Raw genomic sequence first — 25761 nt, forward strand, 5'->3', positions numbered from 1 at the left:
AAGACTGCGTACGATATTACTCCATAAGTTAAAAAGATTTCTCTGACCGATACCGGAAAAAGGTACTGCCGCAAAAATTGCACTAGTGGATGGCTTTTATATTTTGTCTCCCACAACATATTCCTCCTCCTTTCCTTAACTTTCGAACAACCAAGGTGATCTAAGTCAGGCACTGCATGATGTTTGCAACGTGTCTTGTTTATTCTTGATTCATCTTAACTATTCAATTTCTTATACTCACATAGATGCAATGGATCGTTTTTGGTCTGTGCCGCCTGTGACAAGGTACTCATCCTACATCACTATCAAGCTGCCAACCCCTTGATCAAATGACTGATTCTTGAAATACCAGGACTTTAGTTACGCTTACTTTCGTTCAGTCTGCCCTTGTCTATGGCGGTCTACTAAGTGGTAGATATGTGATATTCCGTCCGGAGCTAGTCTTCAAGCTACTTCCTGAGGCATGGAGGTTATTCTCGTCATTCTTTTTGACAGGGCCTCGCCTTGACTTTATACTTGATCTCTACTTCAGTACGAATCTGTGATGGCCTGGTCTAACCGCGCCACTAACATGCAGTAGTGTTCAAGTATGGCAGCGCTTTGGAGGCGTCATCACCGCGGTTCAACTTACCGGGTGACTTCTTCACGTACGTGTTCTTTGTAGCCACTGTTATTACGGTAAGTTATGGGAAAGCTTCGTTTCTCAGTGTCTTGGCAACCCTACCTTTTCTGCCTTTATTACCTCGCATATCTGCCCGCCCAGCCTTCATCTAGCTGAAGCGGTTCCTGGAAGTGAGGAAGATTACCCCTGCATCTCATACAGTACCACATTCGCATTATCATTTAGGGCTGCATGCGTTGCAGGTATGGTGGGACGGCCTTTGAGATAACCTACGTGATTAAACTCTATTCACGTAGGTGGTTATGGTGCCCTACATATCAGAATTCTATTCTATGTCTTAGCAAAACAAATATGCCTTTATCCGTTCACTTCGTCGAGTAGCCTTCCCCCTGTGCTGACAAGTTAAAAGCTCACCGCAGGTTGCCTATTAGATGATGTAATTTTCACCCATGGTGAGGTCGCTGCAGCATCCAGCATAATTTTACACACTAACCCTCGGCAGCACTAATAATCGCATTTGTCTACACCTTCGCCCAGGACAACCAAGGTAGAAAAGCCTCCTTTTTCGTGGTCCAACTGCCTGTTGAATTCCTACCATGGGCGATGCTCACCTGGACGCTTGTGCTTAGCGGGTGGCATGCAGCATTCAGTGAGAGCATGGGAATAGTCGCGGCACACATGTATGATTTCTTCTCACGCATATATCCGACTTTTGGAGGTGGTAGGAACTACATCATCACGCCGACTGTTGTGCGGAGAATCTTTAGCGCCCATACCCCCAGTCAGCACCGGGCCTATGGAACAGCTTACCGTCCGAACCCCGAAGAAGGCCGGGGCTCTTTTCAGAGCCCTTGGAGCAGTAGAGGACCAGGCAGAAGACTGGGCGGAGGCTAAAACGACTGTCTTAGTTGTACTATAATTTGATAATGATAGCCTCGGCGCCGAAGTATAAGGTGAATAGTTTGGGCATTTAGAGACACTGTAATTAGATAAAATACCTTAGTCGGCAGCAATCGTCGATTGCAACAAGGACTTCAGAGTTTTTCGTAGCTGTGGATCGGTTGCTATTCAAGTCACGGGATGTCTATTCAATTGGTAAGGGGATTTGCGCTAGCCTATTTTGTCATTAGACTGGTCGCCGCACTTCAAAATTTCCCATTACTGCTTTCTCGCTAGCGCCCCCAAAACTTTAGCTCGGTAGGTGCAATTTTTCCTGCGTTCTTTTCCAACCTGCGCGCACTCTTACTTGGCTACTCTGCACGCTCGGAGCAAGCCTGTTCAAAATGGCGGTCGCATTGGCTAAGGAAGAGATCGACTATACAATCAAGCCAGAGGCTGGCGCTTCCAACATTTCGACATCTGACTGGCCACTTTTACTGAAGAATTATGACAAACGTACGTGCGCATCTTACCTGTATTCTTGCAGAGCTCATTGGTATTCTGGCTTTGATGGTTTCATATCTTGCTCAAGTGAGTAACTTTAACTGACTGTACTTTTACAGTCCTCGTCAGGACTGGTCATTTCACGCCAATTCCCGCCGGTTGTTCTCCTCTGAAACGTGACTTGAAGTCGTATATCAATTCTGGCGTGATCAACCTCGACAAGCCATCTAACCCATCCAGTCATGAAGTGGTTGCTTGGATGAAGCGGATTTTGAGGTAATACCACCAAGGCCAAAACAAAGGACAAGTTGCTAAATCCCTTGGTTTTATTTTTTATCAGGGCAGAAAAAACCGGACACAGCGGAACTCTTGACCCAAAGGTCACCGGTTGTTTAATTGTTTGTATTGACCGTGCCACTCGTCTGGTTAAATCGCAGCAGGGTGCAGGAAAAGAATACGTCTGCGTGATCCGCCTGCACGACAAGATCCCGGGTGGTGAGGCGCAGTTCAGAAGAGCTCTTGAAACGTTGACCGGTGCACTTTTCCAGAGACCTCCACTGATCTCTGCTGTCAAGCGTCAGCTCCGTATCAGGACGATACACGAGAGTAAACTTTACGAATTCGACAATGATCGGCATCTTGGTGTCTTTTGGGTCAGTTGCGAGGCAGGAACATACATTCGAACTCTTTGTGTTCATTTGGGCCTCCTGCTCGGTGTTGGAGCGCATATGCAAGAGCTCAGACGTGTAAGAAGTGGAGCTATGGATGAAAACAGTGGTTTGGTGACTTTACACGATGTGCTCGACGCTCAGTGGATGTATGACAACCAGCGTGATGAGTCGTATCTGCGTAAAGTCATCAAGCCTCTTGAGACCCTACTCACAACTTACAAGCGTATTGTTGTTAAGGACAGCGCTGTGAATGCCGTATGCTACGGTGCCAAGCTCATGATCCCCGGTCTTCTGAGATTTGGTATGTTTCCATCCGCTCTTACCGCATTCATATGGTGCCATATGACTTCCCAGAAGAGTGATGATTAACGTGAGATAGAGGCTGGAATTGATGTCAACGAAGAAGTTGTACTTATGACTACCAAGGGTGAGGCCATTGCCATAGCCATTGCTCAGATGTCGACCGTGGAGCTGTCCACCTGTGACCACGGAGTTGTTGCCAAGGTTAAGCGTTGTATCATGGAACGCGATCTTTACCCACGGAGATGGGGTCTGGGCCCTGTCGCTCTGGAGAAGAAGAAGCTTAAATCGGCTGGGAAATTAGATGTACGCTTTCTACCTTCCGCCCCTTTACTTTGCTTTGTGTTTTGAGTTGCCACTGATAGCCTGATGCAGAAGTATGGTCGAGCCAATGAAGCGACACCTGCCAAGTGGAAAAATGATTATAAAGATTACAGCGCGCCAGAGGCCTCCGAGCAATTGGCAGTTGAGCCAGCACCTAAGAGCGAGATGGCTGTTTCTACATCTGAGCAGGCCGAAGCTCCCTCGTCGCCCCCAAATGAGATGGAGGTTGATGAGTCCAAGGAGGACGAGAAAAAGAAACGTAAGCGACATGAGGGAGAGACTCCCGAGGAGCGAGCTGAGCGCAAGCGCAAGAAGAAGGAGAAGAAGGAGAAGAAAGAGAGACGAAAGTCCAAGCAGGAGAAGGAGGAGAGTGATGACAGCGATTAAGGCTTCCCAGGAAGTCCCTTGGTTGCTTCCGATAACTTAGTCTTCCTGTCTGGGAGATTCCAACTTCACCTGTCTCTAAATCGTTATCGGGGCATCACCTGGGCATGATTCCTGTATCATACATGTTTTTCTTTTATCGGAGTCTTGGGTTGAAAAGGGAAATCAACATCCATTGTTTTGTTTTGTTTTAGTGATTTTCTATTGAATAATAGTTTCGCTCGGTTAGGAAACGTGTTCCAAGATCTTTCTAGGGAAAAGACAAGAAGGAGAATGGCATCATGAGAGTAATACTTGTTACTCGTAGGTCTTGTTGTGGTGTAGGATGTCTAAAAGCCGATTGGTCAAGTGGCTGAGACCAAGGTATCGTGACCTTGGTGCCGGGTCTTCCATGTACGTGCCACTTCCCCCTCCTACCCAGGTCCACGGTACATACGACACGTACTGCTGATTGATATCTCACCTTCTACTCCATGTGTCGATGAGGGATCGGTTACCTAAGGAATCTACGACAATCATGGCTGCGGAGCTCACGTCAACAAAGCTAAACGCGGAGAATCATCTGCTTTTGGTAATGCCTACCCAATATCATCAGGTTTGGGTTCAAATTATATATTGACTCCCTTCTCCCTCGTAGGACCAACCCCTCCTACGACTACCTCACGAACTTGCACGAAAGAATTTCAAATCAGTTCAGCGGATTGTGGAACGGGAAAGGGAGTATATTATCCCCTCACTGAAAGCAACTGCCAGTGTCTCGCGGTGCAATGATCAAACACCAGATCAAACGCTCGCTGCTCTAGATGCTATGATATCCAGGATGCAAGGCCTCAAGCGAAAGATGGAGAATTTGCATCAGGAAGAGAAAAATATTCATGGCCAGTCAAAAAAGCGTATACAGCATCTGGAAAACCTTCATCACATACATAGTTTGGCAGATGTCAAGTATGATCAGTGGTCGAGAGTCCGGCTAGATAGACTTGTGGCAGACTATATGCTGCGGTCGGGCTATACGGAAAGTGCCCGGCAATTGGCCCATGAGAAGGAGGTCGAGGATCTCGTAGATCTCAATGTTTTCATCCAGTGCCAGCGGGTTGCTGAAAGCTTGCGTCGTGGGGAATCTAAGGACGCTCTGCAATGGTGCAATGAAAATAAAGCAGCGCTAAAGAAGAGCCAGGTTTGTGTCTGGGTTCACATAAGTTGCGAACTGACCTACTGACATTCGATTGCAGCATAATTTGGAGTTTGAGCTACGTTTGCAGCAATATATCGAAATGGTAAGGACTGGTGACAAAGGGAAGCTTGTTGAAGCTATGGTGCACGCAAAAAGATTCCTTAGTCCTTATATTGAATCGCAATCAGCAGAAATTCATCGGGCGGCAGGCCTTCTAGCTTTCCCCCGGGACACGATTGCCGAGCCGTATAAGGTATTATATCATTTCCTAGATCAGTTTCTTCATAGACTCTAATAACGTATGACCAGTCGATGTACGCGCCTGATCGGTGGAGTTACCTTTCTGACCTCTTTGTTCGCACTCACCATGAACTCCTATCACTGCCGTCGCGCCCCTTACTACACATTGCTCTGTCTGCCGGGCTATCAGCTCTCAAGACACCATCTTGCCATTCGGCTTATACGTCTTCAAGCTCTAATTCTCTGTCCACTACGACGACAGTCTGTCCCATATGCTCAACTGAGTTACATGAGCTTGCGCGCAACATGCCCTACGCCCACCATACCAAAAGTTATGTTGAGACTGATCCGATTGTTCTACCAAATGGTCGAATTTATGGCCAACAGCGCTTGTTAGAAATGAGTAAGAAAGTTGGTTGCGTTGAAGTTGGCAAGGTCAAGGACCCTACAACCGGCGAAGTTTTTGATGAGAATGAATTAAAAAAGGTTTACATCATGTAGCCACGGACCCGATTCTCGTCCTTTTCTTTCATTCGCTCTCATTTCGGGGATGAACCGCAGACTGCATGGAAATAAGAAATTTCAGTTTCTCTGGCCTCTCAGTCACTATCATCACTAGTCGATGCTCTTGATCTCTTATTCCTCGAAGTTTTATCCCTCTTTGAGGATTGGAAATCCATCGTAGGCACTATGCGCTCTTCCTTTAGCTCAAATACGTACATTCTAGCTTCTCTATCTTCTCCTCTCCAACCACCCCTTCCTCCATTTTTCGCTTCAATTTCGCCCAAGGTCCGAGCATGAGAGTATCCTCTGTAGGATGCCCACGGAAACCTAAAGCTAGTAACAACCCTTAGACCGGCATGGCGCGCAAGATCCTTGATATTCCAAAGAGTGTACGGCTCTCCTTCGAATAGTGTGACTATGATCTGTCCAGGCTCATTCCGGAGTTTTCTGCTCTCTTGTGCCATGTCTTTTTGCGAGCCCGGCATATCAGCGTTATCCTCACCATCGAAGTCAGATCCGCTTTCGGTGCTAAAATCCCACCCATCCTCGTTTACATTGTCACCCGTTTCGGGATGAGACGACAGTAGCGGTACGCAAGCTTTGAAAAAGGAAACCAAAAGTTCTTGGTTGGCACGAACTTGTCGATTTACATTGGTGGACAAGCCTCCAACATGGGGAAAATTGAAGCAAATAATGTCCCATGGTCCACCTCTGGTTGGGGGAAGGGTTGTGGTGCCACTGCTCCTCTTGGCTTCTTGCCATGCAGGGCGTTTACGTTCCCGGCGAGGGAATCCGAAGCGTACTTCTTTCCCTCCTCCAGAGGCGTGGCCAAGTTTCCGAGCGTCGACTGAGAAAAGGACATTGGGCCGGCGACGTTGCCTTGGTTTGTCTTGATCTAGTCCTTTTTCTCCCCTTCCTCCGTGTCTCTCATAATCATCGTCACGATAGCATTCCTGGTTTTGACTTTGGTTTTGGCTCTCTAGTTCGATAGCGATACTTGAGTCCGAGGTATCGTCTTTCATCTTGGGGGCGCCACTAAGAATTCCACGAACATTAGGTTCAGCCCGGGGGTACTTGCTGTACAATACTTCTTCAGAATCGTAGCATGTAGCCAGGACGTTCTTGCAGCAATGTTGGTCAACTAAAGAGCGGGCAAAAGAGAAGTCACCTGCGCAGACCATTAGCTGTGGAGGTATAAACACTACATGATTGTACGGCATGATGATAAAATTCAAAGGAAATCCAGGAGGGGGGGGCACCATACCTTCTCCAACTAACAAAATTCGATCATTTTTCCTAAAGGGGATGATCGGCCGTTGACGCGAAGGGTTCTTCTTGCCGACATTCTGCTTAGGTGAAGACGACGCGGACGGAATAGTGCTCGAAAGCTTGGAGAAGGTGTGCATTTTACGAGGTTTTTTTGGATTGCCACCTCCATGGCCAGTATGCAATCGTGCCCTCTTCGACTTCGGCATGCTGTCTAGTTTCTGGAAGGTAAACTGAGGTCGAAGATAGCCTGGCGGGCAGAGATTGACAATAACCAACTTGATGCTTGTGCTGCACAAATTAGGAAGAGCGTTTGATTTGATCTGTTCCAAGAAGGGGCTGCTTGCAGGCCCTGAAGACACACCGAGGTTAGATTTGGCTGAGGATCTTCGATTTTATGACGATTTTAAAGAGCGCCTTACAAAGCGCCGGCCCGTCCCTTCCGATCGATACTGATATAATACATCCTGGGGTGGTTATTATACTGGCAGGTAAAGTTGACGATAGATCAGGAAGGGGGAAACTTGAGGACATTGCAGGGTAAGAGAATTTCAAAAAGGTTCAACTCTCACCAAAAATATAACTCTCCCCGACTGGGAGTCGAACCCAGGTCTCCCGCGCTTGTTCTCATCTGAGATGACAAGCGGAAATCATGACCGTTAGACCATCGAGGATAATACATGAGATACTACTAGTTTCTTTAATATATTTGACTGTTGCAATTAAAATAATGTATCCTTGTACAGTTTCCCATGTAGATAGCAAGCAGATACTTGTATCAACGATAGTGTTAGGGGGCCTGATATAAGTCACAAAGTGTCAGGTATTTTAAAACTTCCTCACCTATAAGCCATGTGGAAGGGCTCTGAATGAACGGAGATCTACATACAGTGAACACAACCCATATGAAACTGCCTCTGCTTCCCTGGGATGTATGTTAGATAATTTCCAGAAGGCCGTTGTTCAGTTCTGGTGTCCGTTTTGAACTTTGAATGTAGAGAGTAGGCGGACTACAGGAGATCTGAACGGAGGGAGGGGAGGGAAGGGAAAAAATATAGAACAAGGTGAGAGGGTACGAATGATTGAATAAACAAATAATATCGCCTCTTGCTTTGTAGGGAAGTCCTTCGCAACTTCACCTGGTATCTTAAAACACTATGCGAACGTCAAGTTCCCCATGATAGTGCCATGGCTCCCCTATGGTGGTTCATGGATACATAGATTTTATAGAGCACAAGGTCGGAGTTGCATGTTCACAATGAGAGGCCATCCATGCGATTACACATCCCATCCATAAAAACATACGAGCCTAGATAGAGGAACTTAGAAACTCATGAGGTAATGTTATCATCCAAGATATTCTGCTTGCATCGTCCCCAAAGAGTATCCCGCTACTGCACTGTAGCTAGTCAATAGCACGAGCTTGCCCCTGGAGAGAACTTTTAGCAAAGGATATTTTCTATAACCTCAATAAAAGAAGATAAAGGTCCATATATACAGATTCCAACCCCAAAAGGAGGAAGAAAAGGGTCTTTTCTCTCGCACAATGATCAAGACTCCTAGACATCTTATTGCACCCCAGATCGCAACGAATACACTCCAAGCTTCTTCCCACATGATATCTAGAACAAACCACGCCCCAGCATTATAACATGTTACGTGCAACAAAGTGCGCTGCTAGCACATCAAGAAATGATATGTGAAATTATCAGCACGGACATCAACGCCATAAATAGGTGAATGGGCAGCAATGAGGCCAGACGTGTTAGAAACCAGGCATGTTAAGTAGGTTGTCGAGAAGAATATAAGCACACCAAGTCAGCCCTCAAAGAACACCAACAACCGGAATACACCTAGACTGTAATGAAATGCATGTATCCATATAACGTACAAGTAATGTACCGACTCGTGGCGCCAAGGACCCACGAACATGATCCGATATGAAAAACGTTCGAAAGGAGTTAACACTCCTACGCGTAATATAGCAGTTGCCACTTCAAGACCGCAGAGAATCCCTCATACTTTGACTGCTAGCGCTGACAAGTGGATTGGAAGTGGGCAAGACACCAGTCTTTGGTTTGGCGTTTTGCTTAATCTTGGCGATCGCATATACGATTCCACTGACGAAGCCTACAGCAATAGCGGAAACACTGGGAAATGTCACCGGAGCATCAAAGAAAATCAACCCTGACAGGGCGATGGGCAATTTGTTGAGTGCTCCAACCATGGAATAAGTGGTTGAGGATGTCACGCGAACACACCACGCTGAGGTGTAAGAGATAAATACCGAGGACAAACCAGACAGGATCATCGCAAACATGATGCTGCTACGGTCGGCTGGAGGGAAGTTGCGGTTGATGTTAACGGAAGACCAGTCTTCCATCAAACCTGTGAGAACAACAAGGACAGGGATCGACAACAGATTATTATAGAACATAGCTAAGGGGAAAGTCAGCAAAGGAAAACTTCCAACGATCACCATGAATGATCACATACTATCGAAGTCCTTGAAATTGGTCAACTTGATTCTCTTGCGCATTCCTAGGACATAGGATGATGTGCAGAGACAGTTTATCAACATCCATATGTATCCGGAATTAAGTGTTGAGACTTGGGCGCTCGTATCTCCACTGCTCTCAACAGCATGCTTGATGTCGGCCCATGCAGCAATGATGGAACTGAGTACCATGAGCCCGAAAGAGAACAAGGTCAGGCCGGTAACGGAACCACCAAACCAGAGGACCTCACCGTAGGCAATGAGGATGATCGTTAGGTTCTTGAAGATAGTGTATACTGGGATAGAGAGAAACTGAAGCGCTTTGGAGCCCGTGTAAATCATTCCAATAAGAAGTAAACTGATAGGGAACCCTGATTGTACAATACAAATTAGTTCATTCTATAAGTGTCACAATAAGCATTTAAAAGTACTTACACTTCTTTGCTTCATCTGCACTGAAGTCACGGTACGTGATAAGACCGCAAAATTTGCATGTTTGGATCGCAATAATACAAACAATGGACTGGGTTACAGGAAAAACGAGCAGTCAGTGCAAGTCCGTATTTGAAACCTACGTTCGCGGTGGCTTCAGCTTCTTGATATCATACCTGAACGCAGAGCAGAAAGAAGTTGAGATTGAAGTCCAACCCAGAAAGAACATATTTGTTCATGACAGTCATCAAGATTGATGATCCACAATACGCCAATACAGGCAGGAAAGGGTTGTTGGAGAGCGAACTGGAAGGGACACTTCTGGGCTGAGGCGGCGCAACAGCTTCGAAATTCTTGCTCCCCTGATCTATTTTATCCATCTCGATTGTATAATCATCGGTCTTCTTGCCTTCCGCCATATTCTCAAATATACTGATCACCCCGAAGCAGGAGTGACTATGACGATAACGGTGAAATGGGGCGACAAGACCGGCAATAAAATCAAGGTAAGGCTGAAACTGTGAAGTAGAGCCGTTGTTGGCACGGGAAGTGGCGACGCAAAGGTAGGTTTCGAGAGCGAAGGGAGACTATCAAGTGTACCTAAAGACTGATGACAAGGAGTGTGGGGACAATAGAATCAAATCCAAATCATAAACGGGACAACAGAAAAGCAGGCCGGCGGAGGAAGGTAGAGGGGTGGAGAGAAAGACGAAGAGGCTGAGGAGACAAGTGAAAGAAATAAAGAAAGGCAGGAAGGACTTTTGGCTGGGCCGGAAGCGGCAACTTCTAATGTAATGTATGTACCTATACATGAGAATACAACGGAAGCAGTAAGTATGGAATTAATGCACACCTGCTAGTATTTACCAGACAATGCAGGGCACCGCAGGCTGATGCATTTCCATTTCTGACATTTCTTGTTATTGAAAAGAAGCGAAAGGAGAAAACCCAACAAACACAAAGGGAGAAGGGGTGTTAGCCATTCAATTGAGTTTACTTAGATATAAGGGGAGCTGGTACTGTACCAGTAGAACTCGATACCAGTACACAAGAATTACAACTGCACCTCCTGAGAATTATCTTTACACTGATTTGTATCCAACTAGCAACATTGCCACTCCCGCAATGCAGTGAAGAGTGAAATGCCGATTCGCCCTTTTGGATCCTTGAATATCAATACTTCCACCCCGGCATTGGGTTTATACCTTACCCCGGAACCGGAGCAGCCTATACGACCCCTCTGCCCGCCACGAGAGAAAAAGCATCGCTATCTATTGTCCTCTACAGACCTAACTCGCTCTATTAATCTCTCTGGGCAATTATCGTGCGGAAAATCTCCCTCTGCAATTCCACCACGGGTTTCGCCATGACCCAAAACATTGAGCCCAAACACTCCGTAAGAGACCAAGATGATGAGATCGACGACGACGATTTGTTGAAGGCCTTGGAGAACGAAGATGACTCTGACTATCGGGCCCGACGTATCGAACAACTCAACGCCGAGCTTGCATCCGCCCAAAACAACCGGTCAATGGCCCCTGGCCCTGGCCAGACGACAATCATCCAAGATAGCCTATACCCAACTCTTGAAAATGACCAGATATTGCTCAACTTCACAACGGATACGCATCGATGTGTGATCCATTTTGCACACCCTGATTTCGCGCGCTGTGACACCATGGATGAACATATGCGGGCTTTAGCAACACGGCATTACGATGTGCGATTTGCCCGTGTCGATGTTAGGGATACTCCGTTCGTGGTGGAAAAGCTGAAGATACGCGTTCTCCCTTGTGTGATCGGGTTTAAAGATGGAATTGCTGCTGAGCGTGTAGTTGGCTTTGAAGGCCTTGCTTTGGGCGGGCGTGATGGGACCGACAGCTTCAGCACGGCAACTCTTGAAAAGAGGCTGTTATGGAAAGGTGTTCTAGTACAGGCAAAGATTAGCGATGATAATGATGATTCCAGTATATCTGATGCAGTTGACGAAGTGAGAACAATGGCAAACGACGAACTCATGGAAAAGGGGCCATCCGCAGCGGGGGAGCACGGTATAGCAGGGACGACGACGACGACGACGACGACGACGATTGGGATTGAAAAGGGGTATTTACTGCTGTCTAACCCTTATATTCACGAGATCTTATGCCACAATATGCGCGGACTTCTAGCCTAGAGCATAAGGCCCAGGATTTGTTTGTTGAGACATATAGCTTGGTTGTGGCTGCTCACTGGGTGCACATTTTACAAATGGCTGTCCTGAAATTGAAACGAGGTGCTGTGGGTTTCACGTTCTCCCAACCCTTGACCATTTAGACAGCTTTTCACTAGGCATTGGAAGCCGCATTTCGAGTGGAACAGATATAATAATCACTGTAGTCGCATAGGTATGAGCTTGCTTGCTTGCAAGTATGGAAATGAACAGATTCCATAGCATTTTCATTTGCTGTGGCTGATACCAGAGAGGACTAAACTTGTTGTGTACTAAAGCTTTGAAAACCTGGCCAAGCCTCGAACGATTACCCTACTATCAATGCAAAGTACAATTTATCGTATCACCCGTACCTATATCATTGAAAAGTATGGCGCAAAAAGAAAAAAGAAAGGAAGAAAGAAAGAAAACTTATACTGAATGAATATCGAGCTAAAGTTACAAGTAGTACGAGTGGAACAAACCGCGAGAGACCATCCCAAGCGAAGAAAAGACTTAAGACGCTTCTATAACGTAGAAGAATGTCACAAGAACCACAGAATATTAGAGTTAGGATTTATACAAGGCTGTCAGCATGGTCTCCACAAAAAATTCATCAGTTCGACATTGGCGTTTGGAAGTTTAAGCAAGACAATAAAGGAGAACATATTACTTATCCGAGCGATAAAGCAAGATGTTCATAATGGGGATAAATGGAAGCATGAAAAAGAGGTTAATGAAAAATATCGAATCAGGCTTAGATAGCCACGTTTTTCATTTCGCCCAAGGTCTCCGCGTCCAAGGCAGTGCCAGGAGATCCATGGGTCGGCTCCTGCTTCTGCATCTTCTCAGTCTCCGGCTGTTTTTGCTCAGCACCTTTGTCAACAACATCTTCGGCCTCTTTACCCACATATGTCGACACTTCCATCAGATCTTCGCTTTGTGCTTTCTTTGTATCATCACTTTTCACGACGTCCTCTGATATGTCGCTATCCGCATTTGTGTGTACAGGACTTGGAGCTTCTTCTGTGACGCGAGCAAGAGGGCTGGATATACCAAACTGCGTCTTGGGACTTTGAGTAGACCCGCGATTGGGAAAGCGGTGAGGAGATCTCCCACGTTCTTCACTGGGGGTTGGGCTCCCATAAGGGGATTCCTTTCCGGACTTACTACCGGTATTCAGTCCAAGACCATTAGGGCCCTTGCGACGTGGTGGCCTCCGACCATACTTCTGATCTGTACGCCAGCGTAGAATTTCCATATAGGGAGGCTCAACATTTTGAGCCTTGAATTCCAATAGTTTGAGTTCATTCGTCTCTTCATCCACAGAAACCTTGCCGCTGCAGAGGTCATCAGCCATAACTGCGAGGAAAGAGGCCCAAGACCGAGCGACAACGTATTTGCAGTCATAATCCCGACCGAATATAATGACTTGGCCCCACTTGCCTGCAGGTCCCGGTGCAAGATCGATTGCGATACAATTTCCACCCCAGTCACGAGCCATAGGAATCCAAGCAGGATGGGCATACGCTTTCTGAACGGCACCGGAGGGCTGAGAGTCTTGTCGCTCGAGAAGATCCTGTCTCCACAACGGATTTGACCCTGTGGTAGGAGCTGGAGGGGCAACCGAAGAAGAGCCTGCTGCAGCTTTGGGAGAAGTGTTGATAATGCCGGATGAGCTGAGGAATTCATCATTGACAGTTCGCCAGTTCTTCCATTCCTGGACTATCTCTTCGCAGTCCAGAAGCATACAACCAAAAACCACACCAGTGGGCAAGCCTGGACGCTCTTGTCCGTCATGAGCCATCAAAGATTCCCGAACCTCCAACGGTAGGCTACAGTCCAAGTCATGCTCCAACTCATTGATATCGTTCTGAGTACAACCTTCGCAGAGATTATCGTAAAGCTCCTCGTAGTTGTTCTCTAGCCATCGCTCGATCTTTCTCCATGAATGAGCGACTGGGGGGGGTGGCGGTGCGCCATCATGGAAACTTTGCATTTGGATCTCTGCCGCCCCATCTACTCCGGGGTCGGTCGAGCGTCGCTTCTGGGAGGAGAGCGATCGCATTCCGGGCGAGTAAGGACGAGTAGGGGAGCCAATTCCAGTAGGGGAGCCGGCCCAGCCGTTAGATGTCGTTGCGCCTTTGGACTGCTCATCCTCGTAGGTTTCCGTTAGGTCAGGTCGCGACTCAATGGCGCTTGTTGCAATCGATGTAAGAGGCTCATGGCGACTCTGGCTGAGAGGAACATGTCTACCCGTTCGATAAGGAGAGTCGTGGGATGCATGCCGATCATAAGAAGTCATTGTATGCCAAAAGGAACGCCATGCCGAAGTAATTCTGTTGCCGAGTCAGAGGCGGGCATTCACTCTGGACCCGGGGGGGCGAGTCTCTCTGAGGGAGAGTCGAAGATACTCACGGATTCGCCATGATGAAAACTTTAGCAAAATGAGGGCAGACTGATCTCAAACAAGAATCTACTCCTCCCGAGTTTTTATGAGTGCCAAACACTGGTCATTGGGTAATTGTGGAGTTCGTGGTCAGGAGTGTAAGGGAAGGGACGGGAACAGGAGGAAAGGGTGACAATGTTGAATGTTTCCAGCAGAGGGTACGAGGGCCGAAAGTAGGAGTAGATAACCAGGCGGAAGGATAGTGAGGGAAGTTCGTAATGGCGTATGGGGTGCTGGTTCAAATGCCAGAGAAAGAAAGTGGTTTTAGAGAAAAAGAGAAGAAGGGCAAAAAAGAAAAAGAGGGAGAGGGAGGGAGGTAGGGACGGAGGGAGGGAGATTCTATCCAAGGGAGAGATGGGATTGTGATAATGGGCAATGACCGGTCTCAACTATCCTGAAGACAGACTAGTGATAGTGATATTTCTTGTTTCACGTCTGGGCTGTTTCTGTTTCTGCTTCTGTATCTTATACTTATTCGTCCTTCTTCTCTTGTTCCTCTTTTCCCTGATCCTCTTGATTAGCGTGTTAGTGGGTTGGCGCGACGATGGCATCCACGATTCGTTCCTCGACCCCTGGAAGGCGACCGGAACCAGGGATGGAGCGTTTCCAGCCATAACATACGGTAGTACGGTAATTTATAGAATCCAAATAATTAATATCCGAACTATGTACATACATACATGTACATACATACAGTACATCATTATACCTCTGTACCTATACCGAAGTACACATGTATTGTTAATATACAGTGTACTGTACTAAATTCTGTATAACAATCCATCCAGTACATGGACTTCTATATTCTTTTTGTTAACAGGAACTATCCCAATTTGCCCAGTCATAACAGGACAAATCCAATCCATTGGGCTATACATAAGCTAAGAACGAAATACCCACTCTCAAGTCATGCTGTGACTAGTCGGGTTATTGTCCCAGTGGTCTTGTGAGATCTGGAATCACTTTCTTATTTTCATTGAGTTTATCGAATTGCCCTTTCTATCATACTTATGCTCACTCCCAGATATACATTCTCTTCTCTCTGTGTGTGTGTGTGTTGGATTTTGTGAGTTTATTGATTATGAAAATTAGGTAAGTAAAGTGTTCTATCAGTAGCGCATTATACAAATATATAATAATAGTGTATACTTTCTCCCATAAGTTTCAATAGCTCCATTCGCGATTGCTCACGGAATTCAGGGAGTACTAAGTATATACCACACCAAGAGAGACTTGCAGATTCATGCTACTATATAGAGTACTCCGTAGATCGATTCATTACCCAAATATAGACGTCTTGAGTTACTAGGCCTGTGCCACCTATTTTTATGTATGGTGCGTACCTTCAGTATAAGTATAGTACCTACCTGTACAGTGGTATAATCATACGGTATCGTCCCATCCACAGGAACCGCCGCAAGTTACAAAATTCGACAGCTCGAAAGCTAACAGTGGATCTACATACAGTGCATTGGTGATTTAGTATTAGGTGTACCTGAAGCGGTGGCGTTCTAGTTGAATACCAATTGGCAATCCCTTTACAATGCCGGATGAGTAAGGAATACTTACCCCAGTGAATTGACTGTGGCAACAGTTTCGCCTGCAGTATCATTTAAGGTGCAGAAACGCAGCCAGGGCGCTTTGTCGCCGCAGGCTACCACTTCGACTCAAGAATAAAGAAGTATATTGCGGGAAAAACCTGAGTGACTGTCTAAACTAACCTCCACGAAGGCAATGGAATTCTTAGTTTTGAGGTCGTAATTTGCTGTACCGGGTGGGGACGACCAGTGGTGCCTACTCCGTCCACGGTAGTCTCCGGCGCTACTCTGCATAGTTTGACCCGTTTTGCAGTCGACCTTGTAATCGAGTTCTGGATTGTCACCTGTACCTCTTCTGTAATCTGATAATCTCTACCTGGTACATCTCTGAACACACATAATTGCTGGTAGTATAAGTGTGTGAGATCATCTCCAAGCCCACCCTGCAAGTGGGTTTGCAGTGACTACACTTTATGATGTTCCCACCCATCTTGTAATGTTCGAGGTTAGCATAAAGCGTGTCATTTGATGATCTAAAAAGCAAGATGAACCGGTATTTCGGATAGTTTCGCGGTAATGAATGCATAGGTAGTTAGAACGAGAGTAGAGGCGTCATATAGACGTGGTGTGTGACGTATTGAACGTAAGATAAGGGGAAAGGAAAACCAAATATGGACGAAGAAAGTTTAGGCTATGAGAAAGTCATCCCTTGACTAGACATTGTAAATGTGATATGAGACAGGTGTGGCATCAGATAAAAAAGGATAAAAAAAGCTATCAGGGAGAAATAAAAAAAAAAAAAGTGATTAAAATTGGCACCGACAGCTAAATGAGTGACATCAGAGGTGCCTGATCAGTTGTCCAAACAATATCCCAAAGCAACACACCCCGAGAAAGAGCACTGATAAAGGCAACCGGACTCCGCGTTCGATGCAAATGAAGGGTATAAAGACGTCCCGCTGAAGGACCAATAAACCCATCAATTTATCAATTACAACAATGACCACGGCTAGCGTGAACCGCGGAAAAAACACCGAGAATCTTGGCCATAGACGATGAGAGACTGCCACCGAAAACATTAGACGAGACGAAAGAACCCTAAGGCTCATGACAAGATGTCATTCAGCATGGAAATGAAACTTGAAAAATGGAGCATCGATTGTCATGCACAAATGTAATGCAGAATGCAAGAAAGCGTAAACGAGGAAAGAAAAAGAAGGGATATGACATTACGCATATGAACTCTGAATACCGCTGGACGGCAGGCCTGGGTTCACATCAAGCTTCAGAATTCTCCGCAGATCGTCTTCCATTTTTTCGTGTCCAGAGGTTTGGTGGACGTGTTTGAGACTCGCGACGTAGGTGACTGGTAAACTGGCGGATAATTTGGACTCTGAATAGGATTGATGGCGAATTTAGTCTGAGCGTACACTGGAGAAGAAGATGTTACTCCTGAGACGTTTCCCATGTTCCCTGGGATTGATGAAAGAGCTCCTTTCTTGGAGGTCGAGGTTTGACCCTGTGAGGGCTGAGAGTTGATAGTGTATGAATTGGAAAATGACGATTGCCATCCGTTCCCGTCCGTTGATTGATTCTGCCCGGGCATCACGTTGCTATAAAGAGCTGCTGACGGGCCAGAGGCTGTCCTGAGTGCAGTCGCAACATGAGGCACATTGCCAATGGGGGTAGGCTGCTCGTTGACACCGTTGGTTTGACTAGAGGATGATTTTGACACATACGAGGGCCTCTGGGGACGTGGGTTGAGTAACAAATCCTTCAAGGCCTCGGTTTTGGCTCTTCGCTGCTCCTCATCAAGTTCTACCACAGAGTGAGAGGGAGGACTGGCAGATCGCAATGCATTCATGCGATCTTTGTAGGATGCAGCAAATGAGGGTCCTATCTGCGACTTATGAGGCGCCGGATAGTCTACCTCCAATGGCAATGACCCTTCTGTAGAGCAATTGGGCTTGCGTTGCGGCAGGGACTTGGAGTCCGTGTGTGGGGAGCGAATCCTGATGCTTGCCTCGGGACTACACTGGGGCTGAGAGTTCCTAGCTTCAACTGCAGCTTTAAAAAGGAAATCCAAGGGTGTTGGCTGCGGTTCTTCAGTTTGGAACTGTGGGCGTGGCCTCAGCTTTGAGGGCGTGGCCTCATATTCCGGCCCAACTTCGTATTTATCGCCATCTGCTTCTATTGCCGGGGCAAGATCGGGATCCGGTATTGACTTCGAGAAAAAGCTTGGGATTGGAAGGGAAGAGGGAGCTGGGGAGGCATGGAACGTCGGGCCGGCATAGTGAGGGCTATCTTTTAGCTGAGGCGTGGTGATATTGTTAGAATATGAAGATGTGCGGCGGTGGCCGGTCCTTTGCGCCGGCGAAACCTTAGATAGATCTCGTGGCTTCTTGTTAGATCGGGCACCTTTCTTCTTAGATAGATTGGCAGAGGAATCAGTAGCTGTTCCTCCTGGGCTCATATTCCTCGGAGGCGACGAGGGAGGAGTCGTTAGCAGAGTAGCCCTTTGTGTAGTCGGTGTCGCATTTCGTTTTGGGTTACGCCGGTTGTTCCGAGGGCCTTTTGGTGTTGGAGTTGGCGACAGATTCGACATTGTGACTGGTTGGCTTAAAGATAGGTAGTCAGAGTAGCTTGCAAGAGGGAAAGGAAATGGTGTATTCTCGAAAGGAAAAAGGGAAAAAAGTAGGAAGAATAAAATGATAATAGTTGACAGCGCAAAATATATAGGGTCGAATAGGCTGCAGTACTGCCCAGCAGTCTGTTCTGATCACGTTAACGCCGGTCGTGGATAAGGACAATAAGATCAGGCATGGAGCGCCGATAGCACTGTAAGAGCCTAATTTGTATTTAAATGATAACAAATCGGTTCAAGAGGCGCGAATGCATCTATTACTGGAATCAAATAATAAACAACGAAAGAAGGATGCCGGAACTCCTAGGCATGCTTGTTTCTGGACAGGCAAATAATAGAGAGAGTGGAATAAAAGCAGAGGGGCATTGTTCCAGGACGTTGATGTTGTGATGTGATGAGGTAGGTGAAAATGGACATTGGGAGGGCGGCTGGGGCATTGAAGGCGGGGATCGGTTATGACTAATGGCTAGGCGGCGAGGTAGTGCAACGCCTCAACCTCGCTCTGCCCAACTAAGGTGCAAACAAAACAAAAAGTCTAGAAGGAGGACTTCAAAGTACCAACTTACTTTCACTCATCTGGTATTTTCTTTTCTCAAACAATATATAAGGTGCGTATCAAGGCTTAAAGAAGAAAATTTATGTCACTTAGCCTTCGGAATCATTCAACTTACATACGTCAGCTAGCCGTCTTCATCGCAGCATCTGCTTATCACAAGTCATTTCTCTACTACGTAATCAGCATACATCCGTGCCCTCCAGGCATTCCTGCCCTGAGCTGTTAGGCACTTACAACAGTTCTATTACAACAGACGGGCCAAGGAAGCTAGGACAATCAGTCGGATATTTAAAATGGCGGATGTGGAGATGAAAGAAGCTTCTGCTGGCACTTCAGCCAAGGGAAAGGGAGCATCTAAGGCTTCCGAAGGTGCAAGTGATGGCAAAAAGAAGTTCGAAGTCAAGAAATGGAATGCGGTGGCCCTATGGGCGTGGGATATCGTTGTCGATAATTGTGCCATTTGCCGTAATCATATCATGGACTTGTGTATGACCCTGCCCTTCGCTACAGCAGAAGTTAAAAACTAAACTAAGTGTTTTTAGGTATCGAGTGTCAAGCAAACCAAGGCTCATCTACGACTGAAGAGTGTACAGTTGCCTGGGGGATTTGCAACGTGCGTCCAGATATCCCAAGCTTCTTGACAAACTTAATATTGACCTAACTGTGTTCTTTTCTAGCACGCGTTTCATTTCCACTGCATATCCCGTTGGCTGAAAACTCGCCAGGTCTGTCCCTTGGATAACCGAGACTGGGAATTTCAGAAGTATGGTCGGTAAACGCAGTTCTATAGAGGATCTTCTGATTGCTGAAGCTGCCACCTACGTGGTGTCATACATTTTTATACGCAACAAATGGTCTGGATTGGCGTTCGGGTTTGTTTTTCACACCTTTCCGGTGATTACTATGATGATAAATGCGGCTTCTTAGTTGTGTAGAGATAGATAGTCCGGCTCAATACCTTCCGAGTCGATCTCTCCTGTATCTTGCTTGTACTTCATGCCACTTTAGTTCCATCTACCATGATCCGTGCGCCACCGACATTCCCCGCTGACGAAACAAGCCATTTCTCAGGGTTCATATTGTACATAGGCCAAGGAGGGATGACAACCAGTCCAGTTACCAGTGTACCTGCCAAGCCGACCCAGAGTGTGAGATGTATGTCCCGGTAGATATATCCAGCGAAGAAAGCAACAACCTTGACACGACGAGCGTAAGCGAATGATACCAATTATCAATGCAAACTATATTTGGCGAAAGAATGATCAGAAATTGACTAGCACTGTACCCCAGATATAATTAATAGAGCCGTAGACAATATTTCAGCTATGCGCTGGCCGTGAAAGTCCTATCCATGTAACGTTGCCTGGTTATCATCTATTACGAATGGGTTGGTGGTAGTGACAAACATACTATCTGGCCTTCGAAGATGTCCTGAACAGATGCAAGAACATCATCCATGGCGAAAGAGTGTCTGGGAATTGTTTTGGATGTCTTGCTTTCTTTCTTTCTTTCTTTTGTCCCCTGGAGAAAAGGATACAGGTAAAAATAGAAAAGGGCAAACACCAAGACAAATAATAACTATGGATGTTGAAGATGACCGTTGGAATCCCTTGGTAAAGAGCTGCTACTGAGTAGGCGGAGATTAACCAATTCGGCCTTTACCGCCTTGGCCAAGGTGTCAAACTGGCATCACCAATTTGGTGCGTTTCAATGACGCGGGCAGTATGTTTTAGTAAGAGGAACCAGCAAACGAAGGCGAGAAACCACTAACAGTAAAGGGGTAAGGCTGTAATAAAAATAAAACATAAAAAACAAAAAAGTCAAGGCAAAAAAAATGGCGTAGCCTAAACTTCACTTTATACTTCTCTAAGAGCCCTACCTATAAGTAAATTTTGTTTAAGAAATAAGAAAATGTATGTTGATTTCGCCCACCCCTTACCAATATGGCGAAGGAAAGAACCACTCTGAAGATATCCCACTTTATAACGTAGCCATGGTTAAAGTAACGGATTATTTATTCATCGCCGCTATTTATCCCTATGTAGGTTGCATATATGATGGAAGGTAGGCAATGATGTTAATAATGGACTGTAGCCCCATCCTGGGCAGGTTCAAGGAGCTTCCATTGGCAGGTTATATTATTGGAAGCGAAGTTAGCAATGATGCGTTCTGCGATCTCAGTGAACCTATCAGTAGCCAAAGCTAAGATTGTTGGCCCTGCTCCCGATAGACATATTCCAAGCAGACCTGGTTGCGTGCTCGGGTTCATGGATTTGAGTATTTCTGTTAGACCTGGGATAAGGGTCTTCCGATACGGCTGATGAACCTTGTCTTGCATGGCTAGATAGATCATGTCTGGATCGGGAGGAGACGTGCCCAATGCTGCAGGGAGTAAGGCAGCGCGCTGCAAGTTGAAGACCTATGGGGGATACGTTAGTTCTTAGGAGCTTATCTATCGTCCGACCAAATGGGAAGAAAGAGCTTACAACATCGGCTCTTGAATAGGCAGTAGGTAGGACACCTCGTGCGTTGGCGGTGGGCACCACAAAATCTGGGATGATTGCAATGGCCTTGATCTCCTTGGCCCACGGAAACTTCCTATAGTGGCCGATACCAAGTGGAGGCTCCGGAGGCCGTATGCCAGTATCGATACCCCCGGCCGGGGCGGGTAAAACTTCACTCAGTGGGATCTCTATGCGGGCTATATCCTCAGGCTTGAGTTCGTTCAAGTAAGTTCCGACGAAGCCTCCAAAGAGAGAAGCAGCGACATTGTCCGGGTGCCGCTCTGTTGAGGAGTAATTCAATCAGTCGAGGAGCTAACGGCAATAAGACGATCCATTTTTCGTATGGAGGAGTCGGCTTGCAAGACAGTCACAAGGGACCATCTACTCAGCTAAAGGCCAAACTTACCGATCATCAAGCAATAATCTAGTAGCCGTTCCTTGCTCAATCCAAGGCGGCCTACTTCGTTGCCCAACATCACACCAGCCACCACTGCGGTACCAGACGAACCGAGACCCCGACCCAGAGGAATAGGATTTACAATATGGACATGGGTCTCCGCGGGAAACGCTCTCTGATCATGGCATCGAAGTACATACAGAGCTACACGGGTGATCAAGTTCACCTCTGGATCCAGGCTGATCTCTTCCGTGCTGTTGCTTTGATCATCATACGTGACGACACAATTCAGAGGATGTTGTGAGACTTTCGCGGAATCAATAGTGACATGGAGTTCAAGGTGGAGCGACAATGCCAGGCCGATCACATCAAACCCAGGACCAATATTGGCAGATGAACAGGGCGTTTTGATAACAAATGAGGAAGAAGCCATGGTAGGAGAAAGATAGGTGTGAAGGATCTCTCTCTCTCTCTCTCTCTCTGTGTGTGTGTGTGTGTGTGTCTTACGCTCCCACTCACTTATTTCTGTTCTGTGCTGTTCTTTTCTTTCTCTTTTTCCTTTCCTCCACTTGGCTGGACGAAGGGCTTTTGCACACTCAATTCAATCAACCGTAAAAGATTTATTTAACAAAATGAAGAGATGGGCTAATATGTCATATCAACCCTATTCGAAGCACTGTTCTTTTCTGAGTATTTAGATGGGTATGTAATTGGAATGATATCTGCCACTGGTGGGGAGTATGACTCTTTCAGTCGCTTTCTTGGCATTGCTCAAGGAAAAAAATATTTATTCGCCGATTTCGGGACAATAGAAGGAGGGGGCATCCGTAAGGCTCGGAGCTGTCGATTAGTACACCCGTTGGGCATAGAGCTAAGCTATACAACTATACCCCTTCGGACTAGATCTAGATTATGTATCCTGACCAACACAGTAGATTCCAATCAGAGCTGACCGATATTCAATACTCAACGATCCATCCCATGAGCTGCATGTCATGCAGGACAACGGTACACCAATCGAATGATATCTACACTCATTTCAAACCCTAAACAAATAATCTTCAAGACGCACACGCTGGAAATGCTCATTTCAATATCGAAACTTCAGCACAGGGTATGGGTGCTGCCTAAATATGGAGCTGGTATTAATCAAAAATCCCTTGTACACAGTACAATCTATTACAATAATCGACGATAGAAGTCCCATTAGATAACAGTCTCTGAATTTTCCAATTACATTTGATACTAGTTGACGACACTATCTTCACTGAAGAGTACGAAATGATAGTTACCTTGGATTGGACCATCACTTCAAACTTAGTACATCGTAGATAATCCAGGCGGAAGGTGGCCGATGCGGCCCAGTCAGAGACGGTAGTACATCCTCGTACTGAGTCCGGTGGCTCTGGACTTTTACCCCCAAGCGGAAATTTCTACCCGCGCCCCTCTTCTTTTTCTTTTTCTTTTCTTTTCTTTTCTTCTTCTTCTTTTTCTTTTTTTTTCTGCTTCAGTTTTCTTTTTAAAGACGGCAAGTTCCCTTTCCGCTGTCGTCTCTGAGACAACTCATCTCGACTCACCTCTGTAGGTGACCAACTACTGGTTTTCATCCTCTTTCCCCCTTTCACCTCTCTTTTCTTCCGCGTGATCTGTCATCCATCGCCTGACACATTGTTGTTGGGCCTCCCGTCGGTATCCGTGTATATCTTTTTGTGGGAACAACATATCATTTGCGACATCAGAGTTTGGTCTCCATCTTAGAGTTGGTGAGGATCCCCGCCACTCATCTCTGAACACATCAGCCCATCTGCACCAAATTCCAGAACATCAGATCTTGAAACTTTCCTGGTTCCCTACATTTGGATCTCTTTCTTTGGACCCCTTGTGTGTTTTTATCTTATTATTATTTTTTTTCTCATTGTTGGTGTATAGACTCCTTCAAGACCTGCAATCACCCTGGAGTCTCTGGTGTTGTCGAATTCATTGATAGGAAGTCTTGCGGTGAATTGAAGGACTCTTGTTAAGAGTATACCCCGTCAACTCACCACTTCCCTGCAACTCTGGAGCGGCAGCGCTCCTCTTCGCACCACTCAGTCAAGTTGGCGGGCATTCACTACCATCAGTCCTCTTTCCTCCACCCTCTTCTGGGCCCCAAGTTCAGGGTCTTCTGCGGGGGCGACACCAGACCCCCATAACCGGTCTTTTCCAGCGAGTTTGAAGCTGGCACACGGACGCGCGTCGGTAATGCCAGGCCCTTGCGAGGGGTCTGGCTGATGGATGGAGGAGCAATCGCCCCTGGGACTTGTACATCTGCCTGCGCCTTATTGGAAGGCATTGATAATAGTTGAGGCATTTAGCGCGAAAACGCCTTTGTTGTCTCCGCAGATTGCCTCGCTTTGAATTGGTAAGCCTGGTGTATATTCTGGTTGAAGGCCAGCGTCACAAAAAATGTCCGAATCACCCAAGTCGGAAAAGTATATGTTTTTAAGCAGGTTTAGTACGCCAGTGCGTGAACTGGATGACCATCGGTTTCAATTGGATCCACCCCGTATCGAAGCTACCCCCGATATGACGCTTAGTCGGCAGAATACCACACCGCAGAATTTGAATATGGAGACGCCACAGCGTTCAGATCTGCTCCAAGTCCAGGATGCTCTTCGAGAAGCGGGGCCATTTTCCCGGGACTTTGAGCAAGCAATAGCGGACGATGATCAGGACGTCAATGGTCTGGGACGACGCTTCTCCCTTGATCCAACCGGTAATATCCGCCAGGCTCGCACATTCAGCCGTACGCATAAGGATATTGCAAACATGTCGAGGGATTCGTCAATTTCTGCTCGATCAACTTCTCCGCCCAATTCGGTCGAAGCCTTTGCAGACCCACGGCGCCGGGAGCGTGCCAACACTCTGGAGAGCCATGCAGCGCCAGACTTGGAAGCTATCCTACAGCGTACGGTCTCTGGTGGCACACATCCTCGCCGCCCAACTTTCAGTAATGCAAGTGCCATTAGACCTCAACCTGGCGATATCCAATTAGATTCGCCTGAGGATCCATGCATCCCCCCATTTGAACAACTGGGCAGAATTCCGGTGATTGACTATGAAGAATTGGAAGAGTTTGTGGCTCTTAATCAGAAGACAAAGCCCGTTACAATGCGGCGCAAGCACAGCCTTAGCTCTCAGAGCAAGAAGTCTCGTGTTTTCTATGATCTTCGCCCAAATGCTCAGAATTCCGAAGTCCACGATGCGAAGCGCTCATCGGATGACTTTACCGGACTTGAATTAAAAGACAGCGAGAAAGTCTTCGCGGATACTGTCAACGAAAAAGAAATAGTCGAGAATCTCAAGAATGAGAATGAGCCGACTCGGTTCGGCTTCTTCTCGTCCGAGTCACAGAGTACCGTACATGCTGCAGAACTGGGCGACTTGGTCCTCCCTGGGGACACCTTTCGAGACCTCTTCCAACTTGGCCCGGAAGGAGGTGTTTGGTGGCTCGATGTTTTGAATCCCACTGAAGCCGAAGTTGGTGCTCTTTCGAGAGCCTTTTCAATTCACCCACTGACGACAGAAGATATATTAACCCAGGAGGCTCGAGAGAAAGTTGAGCTATTCAAGCAATACTATTTTGTGTGCTTCCGGACGTTTTATCAGATGGATAAGACAAGCGAGCGCTTCATGGAGCCCGTTA

The 25761-nt window shown here is 46.6% G+C and overlaps 10 protein-coding genes across 10 annotated transcripts; 5 read left to right on the top strand and 5 right to left on the bottom strand.

Moving 5' to 3' along the window:
* Positions 1-250: 250 nt before the first annotated feature.
* On the top strand, positions 251-1516 carry ANOM_006192 (uncharacterized protein; the record flags this gene model as incomplete). Its single annotated transcript, XM_015551449.1, has 5 exons — positions 251-285; positions 353-531; positions 581-678; positions 1032-1074; positions 1125-1516. The coding sequence occupies 5 exons, from the start codon at positions 251-253 to the stop codon at positions 1514-1516; spliced, it is 747 nt and encodes a 248-aa protein (XP_015406007.1).
* A 320-nt stretch (positions 1517-1836) lies between these two features.
* On the top strand, positions 1837-3820 carry cbf5 (pseudouridine synthase CBF5; the record flags this gene model as incomplete). The annotated part of the gene is made up of 5 exons (XM_015551450.1): positions 1837-2017; positions 2125-2281; positions 2346-2977; positions 3056-3282; positions 3352-3820. Coding segments are annotated over 5 exons (1473 nt in total), but the record flags the coding sequence as incomplete, so codon positions are not given.
* Positions 3821-4127: 307 nt separating this feature from the next.
* On the top strand, positions 4128-5599 carry ANOM_006194 (protein fyv10; the record flags this gene model as incomplete). The annotated part of the gene is made up of 4 exons (XM_015551451.1): positions 4128-4255; positions 4322-4861; positions 4917-5111; positions 5168-5599. Coding segments are annotated over 4 exons (1287 nt in total), but the record flags the coding sequence as incomplete, so codon positions are not given.
* A 98-nt stretch (positions 5600-5697) lies between these two features.
* ANOM_006195 (25S rRNA (uracil2634-N3)-methyltransferase) lies at positions 5698-7008 on the bottom strand (the record flags this gene model as incomplete). The annotated part of the gene is made up of 2 exons (XM_015551452.1): positions 5698-6770; positions 6867-7008. 2 exons carry the CDS (start codon positions 7006-7008, stop codon positions 5698-5700), a joined length of 1215 nt encoding a protein of 404 aa, XP_015406012.1.
* Positions 7009-8864: 1856 nt separating this feature from the next.
* On the bottom strand, positions 8865-10300 carry gmtA (GDP-mannose transporter; the record flags this gene model as incomplete). Its single annotated transcript, XM_015551453.1, has 4 exons — positions 9974-10300; positions 9801-9888; positions 9365-9736; positions 8865-9307 (listed from the first exon to the last, which is right to left on the bottom strand). Exons 1-4 carry the CDS (start codon positions 10214-10216, stop codon positions 8865-8867), a joined length of 1146 nt encoding a protein of 381 aa, XP_015406011.1. The 5' UTR covers positions 10217-10300.
* An 863-nt stretch (positions 10301-11163) lies between these two features.
* ANOM_006197 (thioredoxin domain-containing protein) lies at positions 11164-11973 on the top strand (the record flags this gene model as incomplete). Its single annotated transcript, XM_015551454.1, has 1 exon — positions 11164-11973. One exon carries the CDS (start codon positions 11164-11166, stop codon positions 11971-11973), a length of 810 nt encoding a protein of 269 aa, XP_015406010.1.
* A 772-nt stretch (positions 11974-12745) lies between these two features.
* ANOM_006198 (SMI1/KNR4 family protein) lies at positions 12746-14293 on the bottom strand (the record flags this gene model as incomplete). Its single annotated transcript, XM_015551455.1, has 1 exon — positions 12746-14293. One exon carries the CDS (start codon positions 14291-14293, stop codon positions 12746-12748), a length of 1548 nt encoding a protein of 515 aa, XP_015406005.1.
* A 2967-nt stretch (positions 14294-17260) lies between these two features.
* On the bottom strand, positions 17261-18580 carry ANOM_006199 (proline-rich nuclear receptor coactivator motif-containing protein; the record flags this gene model as incomplete). The annotated part of the gene is made up of 1 exon (XM_015551456.1): positions 17261-18580. One exon carries the CDS (start codon positions 18578-18580, stop codon positions 17261-17263), a length of 1320 nt encoding a protein of 439 aa, XP_015406004.1.
* An 837-nt stretch (positions 18581-19417) lies between these two features.
* On the top strand, positions 19418-20214 carry ANOM_006200 (SCF ubiquitin ligase complex subunit HRT1). Its single transcript, XM_015551457.1, has 3 exons — positions 19418-19661; positions 19718-19788; positions 19853-20214. Exons 1-3 carry the CDS (start codon positions 19469-19471, stop codon positions 19949-19951), a joined length of 363 nt encoding a protein of 120 aa, XP_015406002.1. The 5' UTR covers positions 19418-19468; the 3' UTR covers positions 19952-20214.
* Positions 20215-21188: 974 nt separating this feature from the next.
* ANOM_006201 (homoserine kinase) lies at positions 21189-22509 on the bottom strand (the record flags this gene model as incomplete). Its single annotated transcript, XM_015551458.1, has 3 exons — positions 21189-21594; positions 21662-21960; positions 22086-22509. 3 exons carry the CDS (start codon positions 22507-22509, stop codon positions 21253-21255), a joined length of 1065 nt encoding a protein of 354 aa, XP_015406001.1. The 3' UTR covers positions 21189-21252.
* Between the last annotated feature and the right edge of the window lie 3252 nt (positions 22510-25761).

This window comes from Aspergillus nomiae (genome assembly GCF_001204775.2).
Source record: "Aspergillus nomiae NRRL 13137 chromosome Unknown contig00174, whole genome shotgun sequence".
In the NCBI taxonomy this organism is placed as follows: Eukaryota; Fungi; Ascomycota; class Eurotiomycetes; order Eurotiales; family Aspergillaceae; genus Aspergillus; species Aspergillus nomiae.

Excerpts from the sequence above, each read along its gene's own strand:
- ANOM_006200 (XM_015551457.1), top strand. The coding sequence starts at position 19,469 with ATGGCGGATGTGGAGATGAAAGAAGCTTCTGCTGGCACTTCAGCCAAG. Across the intron at positions 19,662-19,717 it reads TAATCATATCATGGACTTGT|GTATCGAGTGTCAAGCAAAC; the intron begins GTATGACCCTGC and ends AAGTGTTTTTAG. Across the intron at positions 19,789-19,852 it reads TTGCCTGGGGGATTTGCAAC|CACGCGTTTCATTTCCACTG; the intron begins GTGCGTCCAGAT and ends GTTCTTTTCTAG.